The sequence below is a fragment of the Centropristis striata genome, chromosome 5, assembly GCF_030273125.1.
Source record: "Centropristis striata isolate RG_2023a ecotype Rhode Island chromosome 5, C.striata_1.0, whole genome shotgun sequence".
NCBI lineage: Eukaryota > Metazoa > Chordata > Actinopteri > Perciformes > Serranidae > Centropristis > Centropristis striata.
The window spans coordinates 3,610,749-3,624,300 of NC_081521.1; the positions used below are offsets into that span (position 1 = coordinate 3,610,749).

The window sequence follows — 13,552 nt, forward strand, 5'->3', positions numbered from 1 at the left end:
TATGACATTTATTGATCATTTCACTCAAAAAAGATGTAACAAAGGATGGCTATTGGCAGAGTAACAACACTGTGTGTAAATTATGAAACTTAAGAGAAATAAATGACAACACTTTATTTTGAAGGGGTCTACATAAGAGTGACACAAGCCTGTCAGAAACATGACATGACAAGTATCATGAGCATTAATGTTACTTCAAAGTGTCATTAATTAAAAAAGACACAAAATGACAAAAAAAGACACAAAATGACAAAAAAAATACACTGAATTCCCAAAAAAGACAGAATTATTTTTTAAAAAAGACACAAAATGACCAAAAAAATACACAGAATTCCCAAAAAAATACACAGAATTCCCAAAAAAGACACAGAATTATTTAAAAAAAGAGACAAAATGACAGAAAAAACGAAATTACTTAAAAAAGAAACAAAATTACCAAAAAATACACACAATTATTTAAAAAGACACACGATTATTAAAAAAAGACACAAATGTTTGTGCCACAATACTTTGTTTAAAATGGAAGTGTAGCTTTCAGTTTTCTTTCTGTACCAGTTCTTGAATCTCTAAGATGAGATCTAGTCATGAGTAGTGAATGTAAAGAAAAATATTCTTTTTTTTTTTTTAAATAAAACTTGGTTAAAAGATTTCAGTGTGTGTGTTCAGTACTTTTTGAACACATTTAACAATTAACCGTGATATTATTGATAACCGTGATATGAAATTTTCATATTGTTACATCTCTAGTATGACGCTCATTCAGTTGTCTCTAAAATAGGAATTACAGAGAATAAACACGAAAGGAAAATTATGGAAGTAAATCTGTGTCATCAGAGTTTGAAATAAAAAAGACGTTGAATTTCTAGCACTGAATATTTATGCATTGAAATTATGTATCTGAATGTTTTTCAACGTAAAAAATTAAACCGCAAAAATTTTACCTCAAAAAATTCAAACGCAAAAAATTGCTCCTCCTTTGGTCCCCGGATGTTGCAGTTGAATTTTTTGCGGTTGAATTTTTTGCGGTTGAATTTTTTGCAATTGAATTTTTTGCGGTTGAATTTTTGCGGTTGAATTTTTTGTGGTTGAATTTTTTGCGGTTTAATTTTTTTAGGTTTAATTTTTTACGTTGAAAAACATTCAGATACATAATTTCAATGCATAAATATTCAGTGCTAGAAATTCAATGTCTTTTTTATTTCAAACTCCGATGACACAGATTTACTTCCATAGAAAATTAGTTTATTTTTTATTTATTTGACTCCCCCAGCTTCAACAGACTGGACCTGCCGCCCTACAAGAGCTACGAGCAGCTGAAGGAGAAGCTGATGTTCGCCATCGAGGAGACGGAAGGCTTCGGACAGGAGTGAGAGAAAACCAGCAGAAGGTTGAAGAAAAATAAAGACCACCAGTGTTCAAATCAGGGAGCCCCTTCAGAAGAAAGCGGGTGTTTCATGTGTTTCTGCTCATGCATGCATGCACACGCCTGTACGATACTTCTATGGGTGTGTGTGTGAGACTGTCGCCCTGCATGTTCTCTGCAAAAGAAGCTGGGATTTTGCATCTAGCACATCACCGCAGGCCTCTCCATGCTTGATTGGTACGTGAAAAAAATGTTTATTCTTTGAAACCAAAACACAGAAGCTGCTCCGCTAATGTCAGAGTGTGCAGCAAATTATGCATGGGACCCTGAAAACTCACCCTCCATGACGTCTGTTCAATGGGAATGCAGCAGTTTTTCCTCATCAGTCTCATCAAGGTGACTACCTGATCTCTTCTCATTAAGTTGCTCTGCATTATACTGCCTTAAAAAGTCTAACTGCAGTAACTACATTTATGGTGCAAATTGAGTAAAAATGAACTCCTTGATGTCTGTTTTATCTTGTGACAAAGTTTTAGATTTTAATTTTTGCTTTATTTCAGAGAAATAAAGATAGAAAACTTGCAGTAACGACAAAATTCAACTCAAAACCAAAACAGACCGTAGTAAGTTAATTTACCGCTTATAACAAAATCAGTTTTAAAACATTTATTCACTGAAAACTAAATATAAAAGCTGAAAGAAGACAACAACGTTACAGTTCCTGCACTGTGTTTGTGCATTACTATTAGTTACTTTTACAGCAAAACCAGACTGCAGTAACTACATTTTTGGTGGAAATTGAGTTATAACTAAAAATGAACTCCTTGATGTCTGTTTTATCTTGTGACAAAGTTTTAGATTTAAATATTGCTTTATTTCAGAGAAATAATAATATAAAATTACAAAATTCAACTCTAAACCAGATTTTATTATTCCGTCTCTTCCGTGTTTTTTTCGGTCGACTACTCCTCACAAAGGTATCAAATCGAGCAGCTCGGCCATGACAAGTGTGCTGTGACTTTTCTAAGGGTTTCAGGAAAAGGTTTTAAAATTATTCTGCAAAAACACCCAAAAAAATCCCCCCAATGTAACTCTATGGAGGGGCTAGAGTGTATGACATCCTCGCTAGAGTCGAGAGGGAGAGAAAAAATTGTCAAAAAATAAATTTGGAAACTGCACAATACATAGAAACATAGGAAAATTGGTCTTCTCCTTTACATTGGTGTGGTAAAGCTGTCAGAGTTATAGTTTGGCAAAAAAGCAAACCGCATTAAGTTAATTTACCGCTTATAACAAAATCAGTTTTAAAACGTTTATTCACTGAAAACTAAATGTAAAAGCTGAAAGAAGACGACAACATTATAGTTACTACACTCTGTTTTTGCATTACTATTAGATCCTTTTACAGCAAAACCAGAGAGCAGTAACTACATTTTTTGGATTCAAAGATCAAAATAGTTGTCATGATTTTATAACAAATAAATTACATCATCAATACATGTAGAAATAAGTGTCATATCACTTACCTACCTTTAACACATTTGGCTGACCAGTTAAAAAACTTTAAAGCAGTTTTTCTCAGTTTGACCGTTAGTTTATTACTGCAGTTAGACTTTGTTGGGCAGTATAAAGTGTCAAGTGTTCATTTTAAGGCCAGATTGAGAGGGTGTTCTTTTCTAAAACAGGGTTAAGTTTCACCAAAAAGCGAACTCTTCTGCTCTAAGATTGTTTTCCCCCCCAATCATATCCTCAAATCTCTTTTATCTGCATCTCTACTCCTGACTAAAGTTCTTTTCTTCCTTTTATTTTTTTATAGTGAACTATAACGTGTGAAAATATAAGATGATAGCTAGTGAATTATAAAGAGTGCTCCAAATTAACGCTTAAATAACAGACAATCTTGGTGCTGCAGAGAGATTTGGGTGACATGTCTAATAATATAAGTAAGGAGAGAAACCGTTGCTTGGTGTTCTTGGTTCTCTAGTATTTGATCTGTGAATCACTTAATGATTGTGAAAAGTGTTGTAGCCTCCATTTTTTAAAGTGGTTTGGAAATGTGGAAGACTTTACCAGAAGTTAACCCGGCCCTAGTTTTATAGGGCCGGGATGTGTACGCTCTGATTGGGAAATGGGATCTCTTGGATATTAGAGTATTTTGGGAGTATTTTATAAGTTATTCATCTTAAATATCAGCTTCCGAGACATTTTAGACTTTTGATTCATGGGGTTTTTTTCTTGTTTAAAAGCAAGATCTTGAGGAAATCCAATGGGGTGAAGTGAATATTTTAAGATATGTTTGTATTCTGTAACACTTTATATTAGGGAACATATTCAGCATTAATTAGTTGCTTATTAGCATGCAAATAAATAACATATTGGCTTTTAATGAGTCATTATTAAGTAGTTATTAATGCCTTATTCTGCACGGCTTTATTATACAGGATTGATCCCTGGTGTCCCCCAGGGATCGATCCTGGGGCCATTATTGTTCCTTAGATATATTAATGAAGCCTGACATTTGTTATTGTTATTATCATTATTATTATTATACAACCAGTAAGACATTAACTAAGAGTTTTCCCTCAATAACCATAATTCACCGCTATGTAGAGACTTATAAAGTCCATACAAAGTAAAGCATATTGAGATCATAACTCGTATACAACAACTTCCTTACTTACTACTAATAAGCAATAATTCTGAGGTTATTGAGGGAAAACTCTTAGTTAATGTCTTACTGGTTGTATAATAAGGCCATGCAGAATAAGGCATTAATAACTACTTAATAATGACTCATTAAGAGCTAATATGATACTTATTTGCATGCTAATAAGCAGCTAATTAATGTTGAATATGTGTTCCCTAATATAAAGTGTTACCATGTATTCAGTACTCAAATTGTACTTGACTTAATGTGTTAGAACGGGGAAAATCCCACCAAATGCAAGTGAAACCAAATCTTTTTTTTTTTTTTTTTTAATTTAGGTGAAATCTTTAATGACATTTTGAATGCATACTTTGCAAAACTCCAAAAGAAATGGCATGTAGCTCTTCATACAAGTGTAGCATTTTAGGGTGCGTGATAGTTTTATTACTGTGTTATAACTCTCCTCGCCCCACGGCCAATCACAGAACGAAGGAATTTGAAAGTCAAAAAGCTGCAGCGAGGTATTTCAAACTTTTGTCTTCCCTTTTACACGTAAAGCAGGGGTCGGCAACCTGTGACAAACAAATTATATGGTTATTTCTTTACATTCAGATTTTTAATTATCATTGAAATCAGCCCAAAGCAATTCTTATTTTTTAATTGTGAAAATGTGTAGCTTATATACGACATTGAAGCATTTTCTTGTAACATTTTAGTCGACTAAAATGTGCATCATAGCTTACAAAAGTCGAAAATTTTCAATCTTCAGGTCTAAATTTGAGTTTCAATATTTCTTCAACCTCTCATTTGCACTTTGGTCCTCACTGACAAAAACATTAAAACATGCTCATCATGACCTACAGTCATGGAAAAAAATATTAGACCACCATTGTTTGCTTCAATATAATCAATAAAATAATACAATAAAATTGTTTGCATATAATAAATGCAATTGGGGAAAAAATAAAGTCTACAGAACAATGTCTGTTGACACTTGTACAGTCATGGAAAAAAATATTAGACCCTTGTTTTCTAAAATTTCTTGTTCACTTTAATGCCTGGGACAACTAAAGGTACATTTGTTTGGACAAATATAATGATAACACCAAAAATATATCATAAGAGTTTAATTTAAGAGCTGATATCGAGACATTTTCCATGGTTTTCTTGATAATAATTTTGTTCATCATCAAGAAAACCATTTGTCGGAACCCTTTTCTAAGGGTTTCGACAAACGTTTTTCAAATTATTCGGCAAAAACATGCCAAAATATTCTCCCCAATGTAACCCTATGGAGAGGCTAAAGTGATGACATCATCGCTAGAGTGATAATGATTTTGTTTATCATCAGGAAAACCATAGAAAATGTCTAGATATCAGCTCTTAAATTAAACTCTTATGATCTATTTTTGTTGTTATCATTATATTTGTCCAAACAAATGTATCTTTAGGTGTACAAGGTATTAAAATGAATAAGAAATTGAAGAAAACAAGGGTGGTCTAATATTTATATATAATATATAATATTTATATATAATATTATATATAATATATTTTCCATGACTGTATTAGTAATGTTGGTAGGCTAATTAGGACTTCATAGGCTGAGCTCTTCTTCATTGTAAGGCTCAAAATAAGGTTTTGCGGCTCCATTCCAATGTTTTTTATTATTTTTATTTTTTTTTTTACAACAATGGCTCTTTGGTTAGTAAAGGTTGCCGACCCCTGACTTAAAGGAACATTTTACCTCTGATGAGTATTTTCACTTCATAACAGTTGAAATTCTTCTGATGTCATTTTGTTTCATAAAAAAATAATACTTCTATTGCTTTTTTGGTTCTGTTCAGGCAAATATTCTTACTTTGGTGTTGATTATTGATCCCAAGAACAGCCAATATATTAGCAGATGAATATTCTCTGAATACAGATGTGTGGTCACAAAGAAAACCTCCAGATGTTTTAACAATATACAGGTGCATCTCAATAAATTAGAATATCCTAGAAAAGTTTATTTATGTCAGTAATTCAATTCAAAAAGTGGAAATAACACATTATATAGATCCATTACACACAGAATGAAACAGTTCATGTCTTAATTTATTTAATTTCTTCTAATTATAATGATTATGGCTTACATTCAATGAAGACCTAAAATTCAGTGTCTCAAAATTTTTTTTAAGTATGTTTAATATGGAAATGTTGGCTTCTGAAAAGTTTGTCCATCTATATGACTATTATATAAGATCAATAAAAAAAAGCATATTTTAAACACAAATGTCAGGCTTCATTAATATATATATATAAGGAACAATAATGGCCCCAGGATTGATCCCTGGGGAACACCACAAAACCCAAAACTTAGTGTCTCAGAAAATTAGAATATTATATAAGATCAATAAAAAAAGGATATTTTCAACACAAATGTCAGGTCTCTCACCTTCCTCTTGACAACAGCCCATAGACTCCTATGGGGTTGGTGGTCATTGAAGCAGCTTTTGGTACCTTTGCCAGTGTGGGCAGGTGCCAAGTCCTGCTGGAAAGCTCTAAAATGTATTTATTTATTTGTTTGTTTGATTTGGACAATGCACATTAATCAATAAATCAGCAAAAGCATCAATATAAATATGCCGGGGTTAGCACAGTTGCTTAATTTCACCCGTTGTCCTAAGGCAGGTACAAAAAACATATTGAGGACATGACCCCAAACCACCACTGACCCAGGACTCACATATTCAACTTCTTCACAATATTCTAATTTTCTGAGCCACTGAGTTTTGTGTTTTGTGGTGTCCCCCAGGGATCAAACCTGGGGCCATTATTGTTCCTTATGTATATTAATGAAGCCTGACATTTGTGTTTGAAATATGCTTTTTTTTTATTGATCTTCTCTAATATTCTAATTTTCTGAGACACTGAGTTTTGTGGTGTCCCCCAGGGATCACTCCTGGGGCCATTATTGTTCCTGATGAAGCCTGGTATTTGTGTTTAAAATATGCTTCCTCTTTTTTTATTGATCTTATGTAATATTCTAATTTTCTGAGACACTGAGTTTTGTGTTTTGTGGTGTCCCCCACTGATTAATCCTGGGGCCATTATTGTTCCTTACATATATTAATGAAGCCTGACATTTGTGTTTAAAATATCCTTTTTTTTATTGATCTTATGTAATATTCTCATTTTCTGAGACACCAAGTTTTGTGTTTTCATTATCTCTAAGCCAGAATCATCAAAATTACAAGGAAAAAAAGGCTTGAAATATTTCACTCTACGCTTAATGAATCTTTATAATGTACGAGTTTCACTTTCTGAAATGATTGAGAAAAAATATTGAAATTTTTCATGATATTCTAATTTTTTTGAGATGTACCTGTACTTTGTTTCTACATGTGTGCTGAGATGGTGTTTGTAGCCTTATTTCCACCCTCATCAGGCATCAGCTGGACTTTTTTTAGCAACTTGATGATTGACTGCAGGGCTTTTAGTCACGTGATTGGACTCTGGCTGTGGTCTGTAGTCCTCCTGGACCAGAGGAGCTGGATGGATAAAGTCCTTTTGAAGAATCTGCTCCAGAGTGTTAAAGCTTTGCGGCGTGCTGACGACTTGTGGCCTGTTTTGAATGTGACGAATGTATCATGATGAAAAGTTGATTGGTGAAGTCGCCTGTTGTTCCCCCACTGCAAAAACCAACTGACAAAAAACAAGAAATAAAAAATTAGAATTAACCAAATACATGCTCGAAAGGAGTGAAATTATCTGCCAGTGCGGTGAGTAAATGTTTCTTTAAATACGTAAAAAATATCTAGGCACTGCAAAAACCAATGATGTGTTGAAATAAATCCAAATATACTTATTTTGAGCAATTGTGGCTTGAATAACCCGACTGTAGTAACATTAAAACTTAATGCAACTAAAACTCTCAATTGTAGCCAATATATTGAGAGTTTAAGTTGCATGAAGTTTTAATGTTATTTCAAAAGCATTTTCTATCCACCAAAACGTGCTCGTTTCAAGTATTTCTGGCTTATTTTAATGTTACTACAGTCGGGCTATTCAAGCCACAATTGCTCAAAATAAATATATTTGGATTTATTTCTAGACATCATTGTTTTTTCTAGTGCCTAGATATTTTTTACGTATTTAAAGAAACATTTACTTACTGCACTGGCAGATAATTTTACTTGTTTCAAGCATGTTTTTGCTTGATTCTAGTTATTTATTTCTTGTTTTTTGTCAGTTGGTTTCTGCAGTGCCCTGATACGGAGTGTTGTTGTTTTAATCTTGATCACATGTTAAATTTCCAGGGATACAGCAGTTAAGTGAAATATGAGAATTTCATAACTCACAGCTTTTTTTGTTGTTTTTCTCCAGAATCCTTCATGTACAACTAAACCACTGTATCTCTCCTGTATATGAAAACAAGTTGTAAATGGTGTCAATAACAAATTTTCTTTTGTAAAAGAAAGGTTTTAATAAGAGGTTTATGGTAACACTATATTTTCTTTTCCCTGTTTAATTGCTGATGTACATGAAATATGTGTAATATAGAAATTGTCACCTTAATAAATTAAATGAAAAATGTTTGTTTGTTGCTGTGATGAATGAAAGTATCAGTGTATTACTGTGTTTTGAGTCTTTGCTAATCTAATTGATTAATTGACATTTATTTATTTTGAGATTAGACATCATTGTGTGTATCAGTTATTCAATAACTACACAAGAACACAAGAAACAAAATCTATCCTGACAAATAATCCACAAGATGCAATGAAACATGAATGCAAAAAAGAAAAAATGAGAACTTGTGTGCAATGAAATATCAAGATCGATATAATAAAGGTGCATCTCAATGAATTAGATCATGGGTCTCAAACTCGCGGCCCACGGGCCAATTGTGGCCCTCGTGACAATATTTTGTGGCCCCCACCTTGATATGAAAGTTTAATGTGCGTTTTATATGAATGGCACTTTACCGTGTTCTTTTTTTAAAATAATTTTGTGTCTTTTTTGGTAATTCTGTGTCTTTTTTTTGGTAATTTTGTTTCTTCTTTAAGTAATTTAGTTTTTTTTTTCTGTCATTTTGTGTCTTTTTTTTTTGTCATTTCGCGTCTTTTTAAAATAATTGTCTTTTTTTCTCGTCATTTTGTGTCTTTTTTAAAGTAATTTAGTTTTTTTCTGTCATTTTAGAATTAGAATATAATAGAAAAGTTTATTTATTTCAGTAATTCAATTCAAAAAGGTGAAACAACACATTATATAGATCCATTGGAATGTCTTCTTGTATTTAATTTATATATATATATGTTTGTTTTTTATATTGATAATTTTTGAACATGGTCAAAATGATCAATTCTAAGGCAGAAGCCCAGATTGACACAAAGATTTTATAAAATACATTTTATACTAGTCATGAACTCGAAAAGTTAAATTCTAAAGTAAACATTGCATTTATTGCCAATTAAAAACAAAAATATTTATTTTCTTTTAATTAAAGTAGTTAAAATAAAATAAAGTTCACATAAAAGTAGCTCAACAAACTGCTGAACATGTGAATAAATCATTCCAAATGATCCAGTAAAGTAATAATATTATTATGAAGTTTATGTTCAGATTAACTGAAATACGTCAGAAGAACCAAAATGAACCTGATTTATTTAGTAAACTCACTTTATTGGACTGTAACGTGCATAAAAACTATTTTTAATTTATTCATTATAACGTGATCAGACACACAGAAAGTATCATCTCATTATATTATCAGATAAAACATGAATGTAACAAAGTTAATAACGTTATTAAAACACATTCATTAATATTAAACATATGTCAACAATATGTCCGTAGTCGGTCAGAGGGGGCGTGGCCCTGCAGCAGCGCGGGGTCCACCACGCTGTTCTTCAGGGGCGCGTCCACAGAGAAGTCAGGGGGCGGAGCCTGCAGCCGCTGGCGGGGGGGGCGGCCCCCCCTCTGAGGGATCGGCAGCTCCGAGTGGTGAGCAGGAAGAGGAGCGCAGAAGAAGAACGGGTGGAGCAGAGCCTGCACACAATCAATACAGCAATAGATCAATAGACCAGCAGATCAATATATCGATCAATGGAGGCAAGAATCTTTTAGTTATTTCTTCAGTTTCAGTGAATCAGATTCAGTTTGCTGCCAGAAACAGAAACAGACTTCCTGATCAGTAACTTCAATCATTGATTATTACATTTTCATCAATAAAAGCTTCAGTGAGTTTCTGCTGAGCCGGCTAGACATCTGGAGCCTACATTTCCCATCATGCATTTCAAAAACTGAGCCCCTGCAACCCCAACAGAGTCCAGCAGGGTCCAGAGGGATCCACATGTTGTGCATGAAGAGTGGTGGCGCCCTGAGGAGCCGTGAGGTCACTTCCTGTCCTACCTGGCGGGCGGAGCAGCGCTGTCTGGACGGGTAGACCAGGAACTGGTTGAGCAGGTGGACGGCCTGTGGGGACGAGTCGGGGACGATCTCCTCCAATGGGATCGCTGGATTCTCTTTAAAGGTGATTTTATTGTAATCCGGCAGCTCGACGATTTCCTGCAGAGACACAGAACAGATCTACTGGTTCTAGTTCTACACAGAACAGATCTACTGGTTCTAGTTCTATACAGAGACACAGAACTGATCTACTGGTTCTAGTTCTACACAGAGACACAGAACTGATCTACTAGTTCTAGTTCTACACAGAGACACAGAACAGATCTACTGGTTCTAGTTCTACACAGAGACACAGAACTGATCTACTGGTTCTAGTTCTACACAGAACTGATCTACTGGTTCTAGTTCTACACAGAGACACAGAACTGATCTAATCCTTCTAGTTCTAAACAGAACTGGTCTACTCTTTCTTTCTATTTCTGATCTATAAGATATATATATATATATACAATTTATAACTTTAACAGTTTTTATGTAATTATTATTGATTACTCATCAACAACAAATTTCATTTGAATTTTGCGCTAATGAAACTTTGCAACGGATCCTTCAGTAAAAGTGCCTCTGTGTGTGTGTGTGTGTGTGTGTGTGTGTGTGTGTGTGTGTGTCTCTTACGGGCCAGGTGTCCTGGTTCGGGGTCCCCAGCACTCTGAGGACGCAGCAGAGCTGCTCAATGTCGTTTTCTCCTGGAAACAGAGGAGACGAGTTCAACAGCTCCCCGAAGATACAGCCCACCGCCCTGAAACACACACACACACACACACACACACACACACACACACACACACACACCACACAGTTGTGTGTTAGTGTATTTCAGGTTTATAACTTTAACAAAAGGAAACTGAACTGTTTTTATTTGTAGTTTTCTCACCACAGGTCGACTCCCTCATCGTACTTTCTCGCTCCGTAAAGCAGCTCAGGAGCTCGGTACCACCTACACACACACACACACACACACACACACACACACACACACAATCTCAGTCTGTAATCCTGCCGAGCATTACCTGCTTAGTGGATGTAATAATGTCTGTCACAGACAACAGAGCAGCTTCAGTCAAGTAACCAGTTTCAAGGGTTTCACTCAACTGAAACTGCTCTGTTGTCTGTGACAGAAGCCTTAAAAGAAGCAAGAGCAGCAGCAAAGTCCTCAGTTCTCATTCTGCTTGACTTGTCAGCTTCCTCTGACACAGTTAACCATCCTCCTCCTCTCTACTCTCTCTAAAACGGGCATCTCTGGCTCGGCTCTGTCCTGCTTTGATTCCTACCTGAAAGGACGCTCATTCAGTGAATCCTGGCATGGACAGTTGTCTACTTAGCATCACCACAGGGGTTCCCCAGGGCTCAGTGCTGGGGCCCCTGCTATCCACTATCTACACCACCTCTCTGGGTCAGGTCATCCGCTCACATGGCTTCTCCTATCACTGCTATGCAGATGACACTCAGCTCTATCTGTCATTTCCTCCTGATGACCCATCGGTCTCTGTTCGGGTCTCTGAGCCTCTCAGACATCAACACATGGATGAAGGCAGCAGGGGCGTCCCTCTCTACCTTTAAAAACCTCCTGAAGACCTTCAGAGAGGACCTTCTCTCCTCGAACACACCACAACTTACAACCTACTCCTTTAAGAATCCTCACTAGACCTTATTGCTCCACTAACGCCTCTTAGAGCACTAGACCTTCATTGTTTCCCTTTGCCTGTGAGTCGCTTTGGATAAAAGCGTCTGATAAATCACTGAATGACTAAATGTAAATATAAAATAATATGTGTGTGTGTGTGTGTGTGTGTGTGTTACCTGGTGGCCACCTGGTGGCTGTACAGTCTGTCTCTCTGCTCACTGAACAATCGAGCCAAACCAAAGTCTGCGATCTTCAGGTGACCAGAGGAGCTGATGAGGAGGTTGGCTGGCTTCAGGTCCTACACACACACACACACACACACACACAGACATAGGGCTTTTATTGTGAAGGGCTAAGGAACAGGAACAGGAGCAGGTGAAGGTGATGCAGGTGTGTTGTCTTACGCGGTGCATGATGTCGTTGTGATGCAGGAAGGCCACGCCCTTCAGCAGCATCATCATGTAACCTTTGACCTGAGCCGGGGTCAAAGGTCGCTGAGAGTTCCTGATGACCTCAGAGAGGTCGGACAGCATGAAGTCAAACACCAACACGAAGCCGGTCCCGTGAGGAAACACATCCTTCAGCTGCACCACCTGAGGGGGAGGAGCCTGTTAGTCCAACCAATCACTGAACAAGACATTTAATGAACAAAACGTCCTATTTTATTATTTTATTTAATTAACATCAAATTGTCTTGAAGAAGATTTTTTACTAGTGATTAAGACCATAGTGTCCTAAAAACATTTCTGAGGTAATAAATAAGGGGGAAGTTTTCTCATTTTGTATTTGAAGGATCCTCCTGTCTCAGACCGGAAGTTGCTGTCTGGGCGTGCTCTGACCTCATCGCATCGTGCTCTGACCTCATGGCATCGTGCTATGACCTCATGGCATCGTGCTATGACCTCATGGCATCGTGTTATGACCTCATTGCAGCGTGCTATAACCTCATGATGGCGTGCTGATACTCACGTGCTGGTTGTCCTCGGTCTCCTGCAGCGCCCTGATCTCCCTCAGAGCCTGATTGGGGATCCCGTCCTCCAGACGCCTCAGAGCCACTTTCTTCAGAGCGACCGTCTCTCCTGTCTGATACATGACATCAATGATTAATAATAATAATAATAATAATTAATGGTGATGTCATGATGATGTGGCTGTTACCTCGATGTGTTTGGCCTTGAACACGATGCCGTGAGCTCCCTCTCCGATCCGACCCAGGATGCTGTACTGCTCCATGTTAAACAGTCTTGACTGTTTATATCCTGTTAAATTAAAGTTTTTCCTTATTTATACTGTGTGTGAAAACAGAGTTCCCACTGAACTTAAATGTGATTTAACTCTGCAGTCAGAAGAAACTGTTGAAGTTTTGTTATTCTGTGGATAATTATTAACAGATATTTCTCTGTTAAATCTGTTCTGATTTTAACCCTCCTGTTGTCCTCGGGTCAAGGAAGGAAGAAGAGGGAAG

General features: G+C 36.1%; 2 protein-coding genes across 3 annotated transcripts in view; one reads left to right on the plus strand and one right to left on the minus strand.

Moving 5' to 3' along the window:
* The window catches only part of LOC131972208 (E3 ubiquitin-protein ligase Itchy-like), a 39,968-nt gene extending 38,122 nt beyond the window's left edge, over positions 1-1,846 (plus strand). For both annotated transcript variants that reach the window (XM_059333994.1, XM_059333995.1), the window contains exon 24: positions 1,271-1,846. In XM_059333994.1, the coding sequence (XP_059189977.1) occupies positions 1,271-1,370 (100 nt within the window). In that variant the 3' untranslated portion in view covers positions 1,371-1,846. The remainder of the gene's footprint in view (positions 1-1,270) is intronic.
* A 7,704-nt stretch (positions 1,847-9,550) lies between these two features.
* cdk20 (cyclin dependent kinase 20) overlaps positions 9,551-13,552 on the minus strand; it is a 5,400-nt gene continuing 1,398 nt past the window's right edge. Inside the window, exons 2-9 of the mRNA XM_059333347.1 lie at positions 13,246-13,346; positions 13,057-13,170; positions 12,492-12,680; positions 12,264-12,385; positions 11,338-11,400; positions 11,079-11,202; positions 10,407-10,562; positions 9,551-10,043 (exon numbers count right to left, since the gene is read on the minus strand). Of these exons, the coding sequence (XP_059189330.1) occupies positions 9,834-10,043; positions 10,407-10,562; positions 11,079-11,202; positions 11,338-11,400; positions 12,264-12,385; positions 12,492-12,680; positions 13,057-13,170; positions 13,246-13,320 (1,053 nt within the window). The 5' untranslated portion in view covers positions 13,321-13,346 and the 3' untranslated portion in view covers positions 9,551-9,833. The remainder of the gene's footprint in view (positions 10,044-10,406; positions 10,563-11,078; positions 11,203-11,337; positions 11,401-12,263; positions 12,386-12,491; positions 12,681-13,056; positions 13,171-13,245; positions 13,347-13,552) is intronic.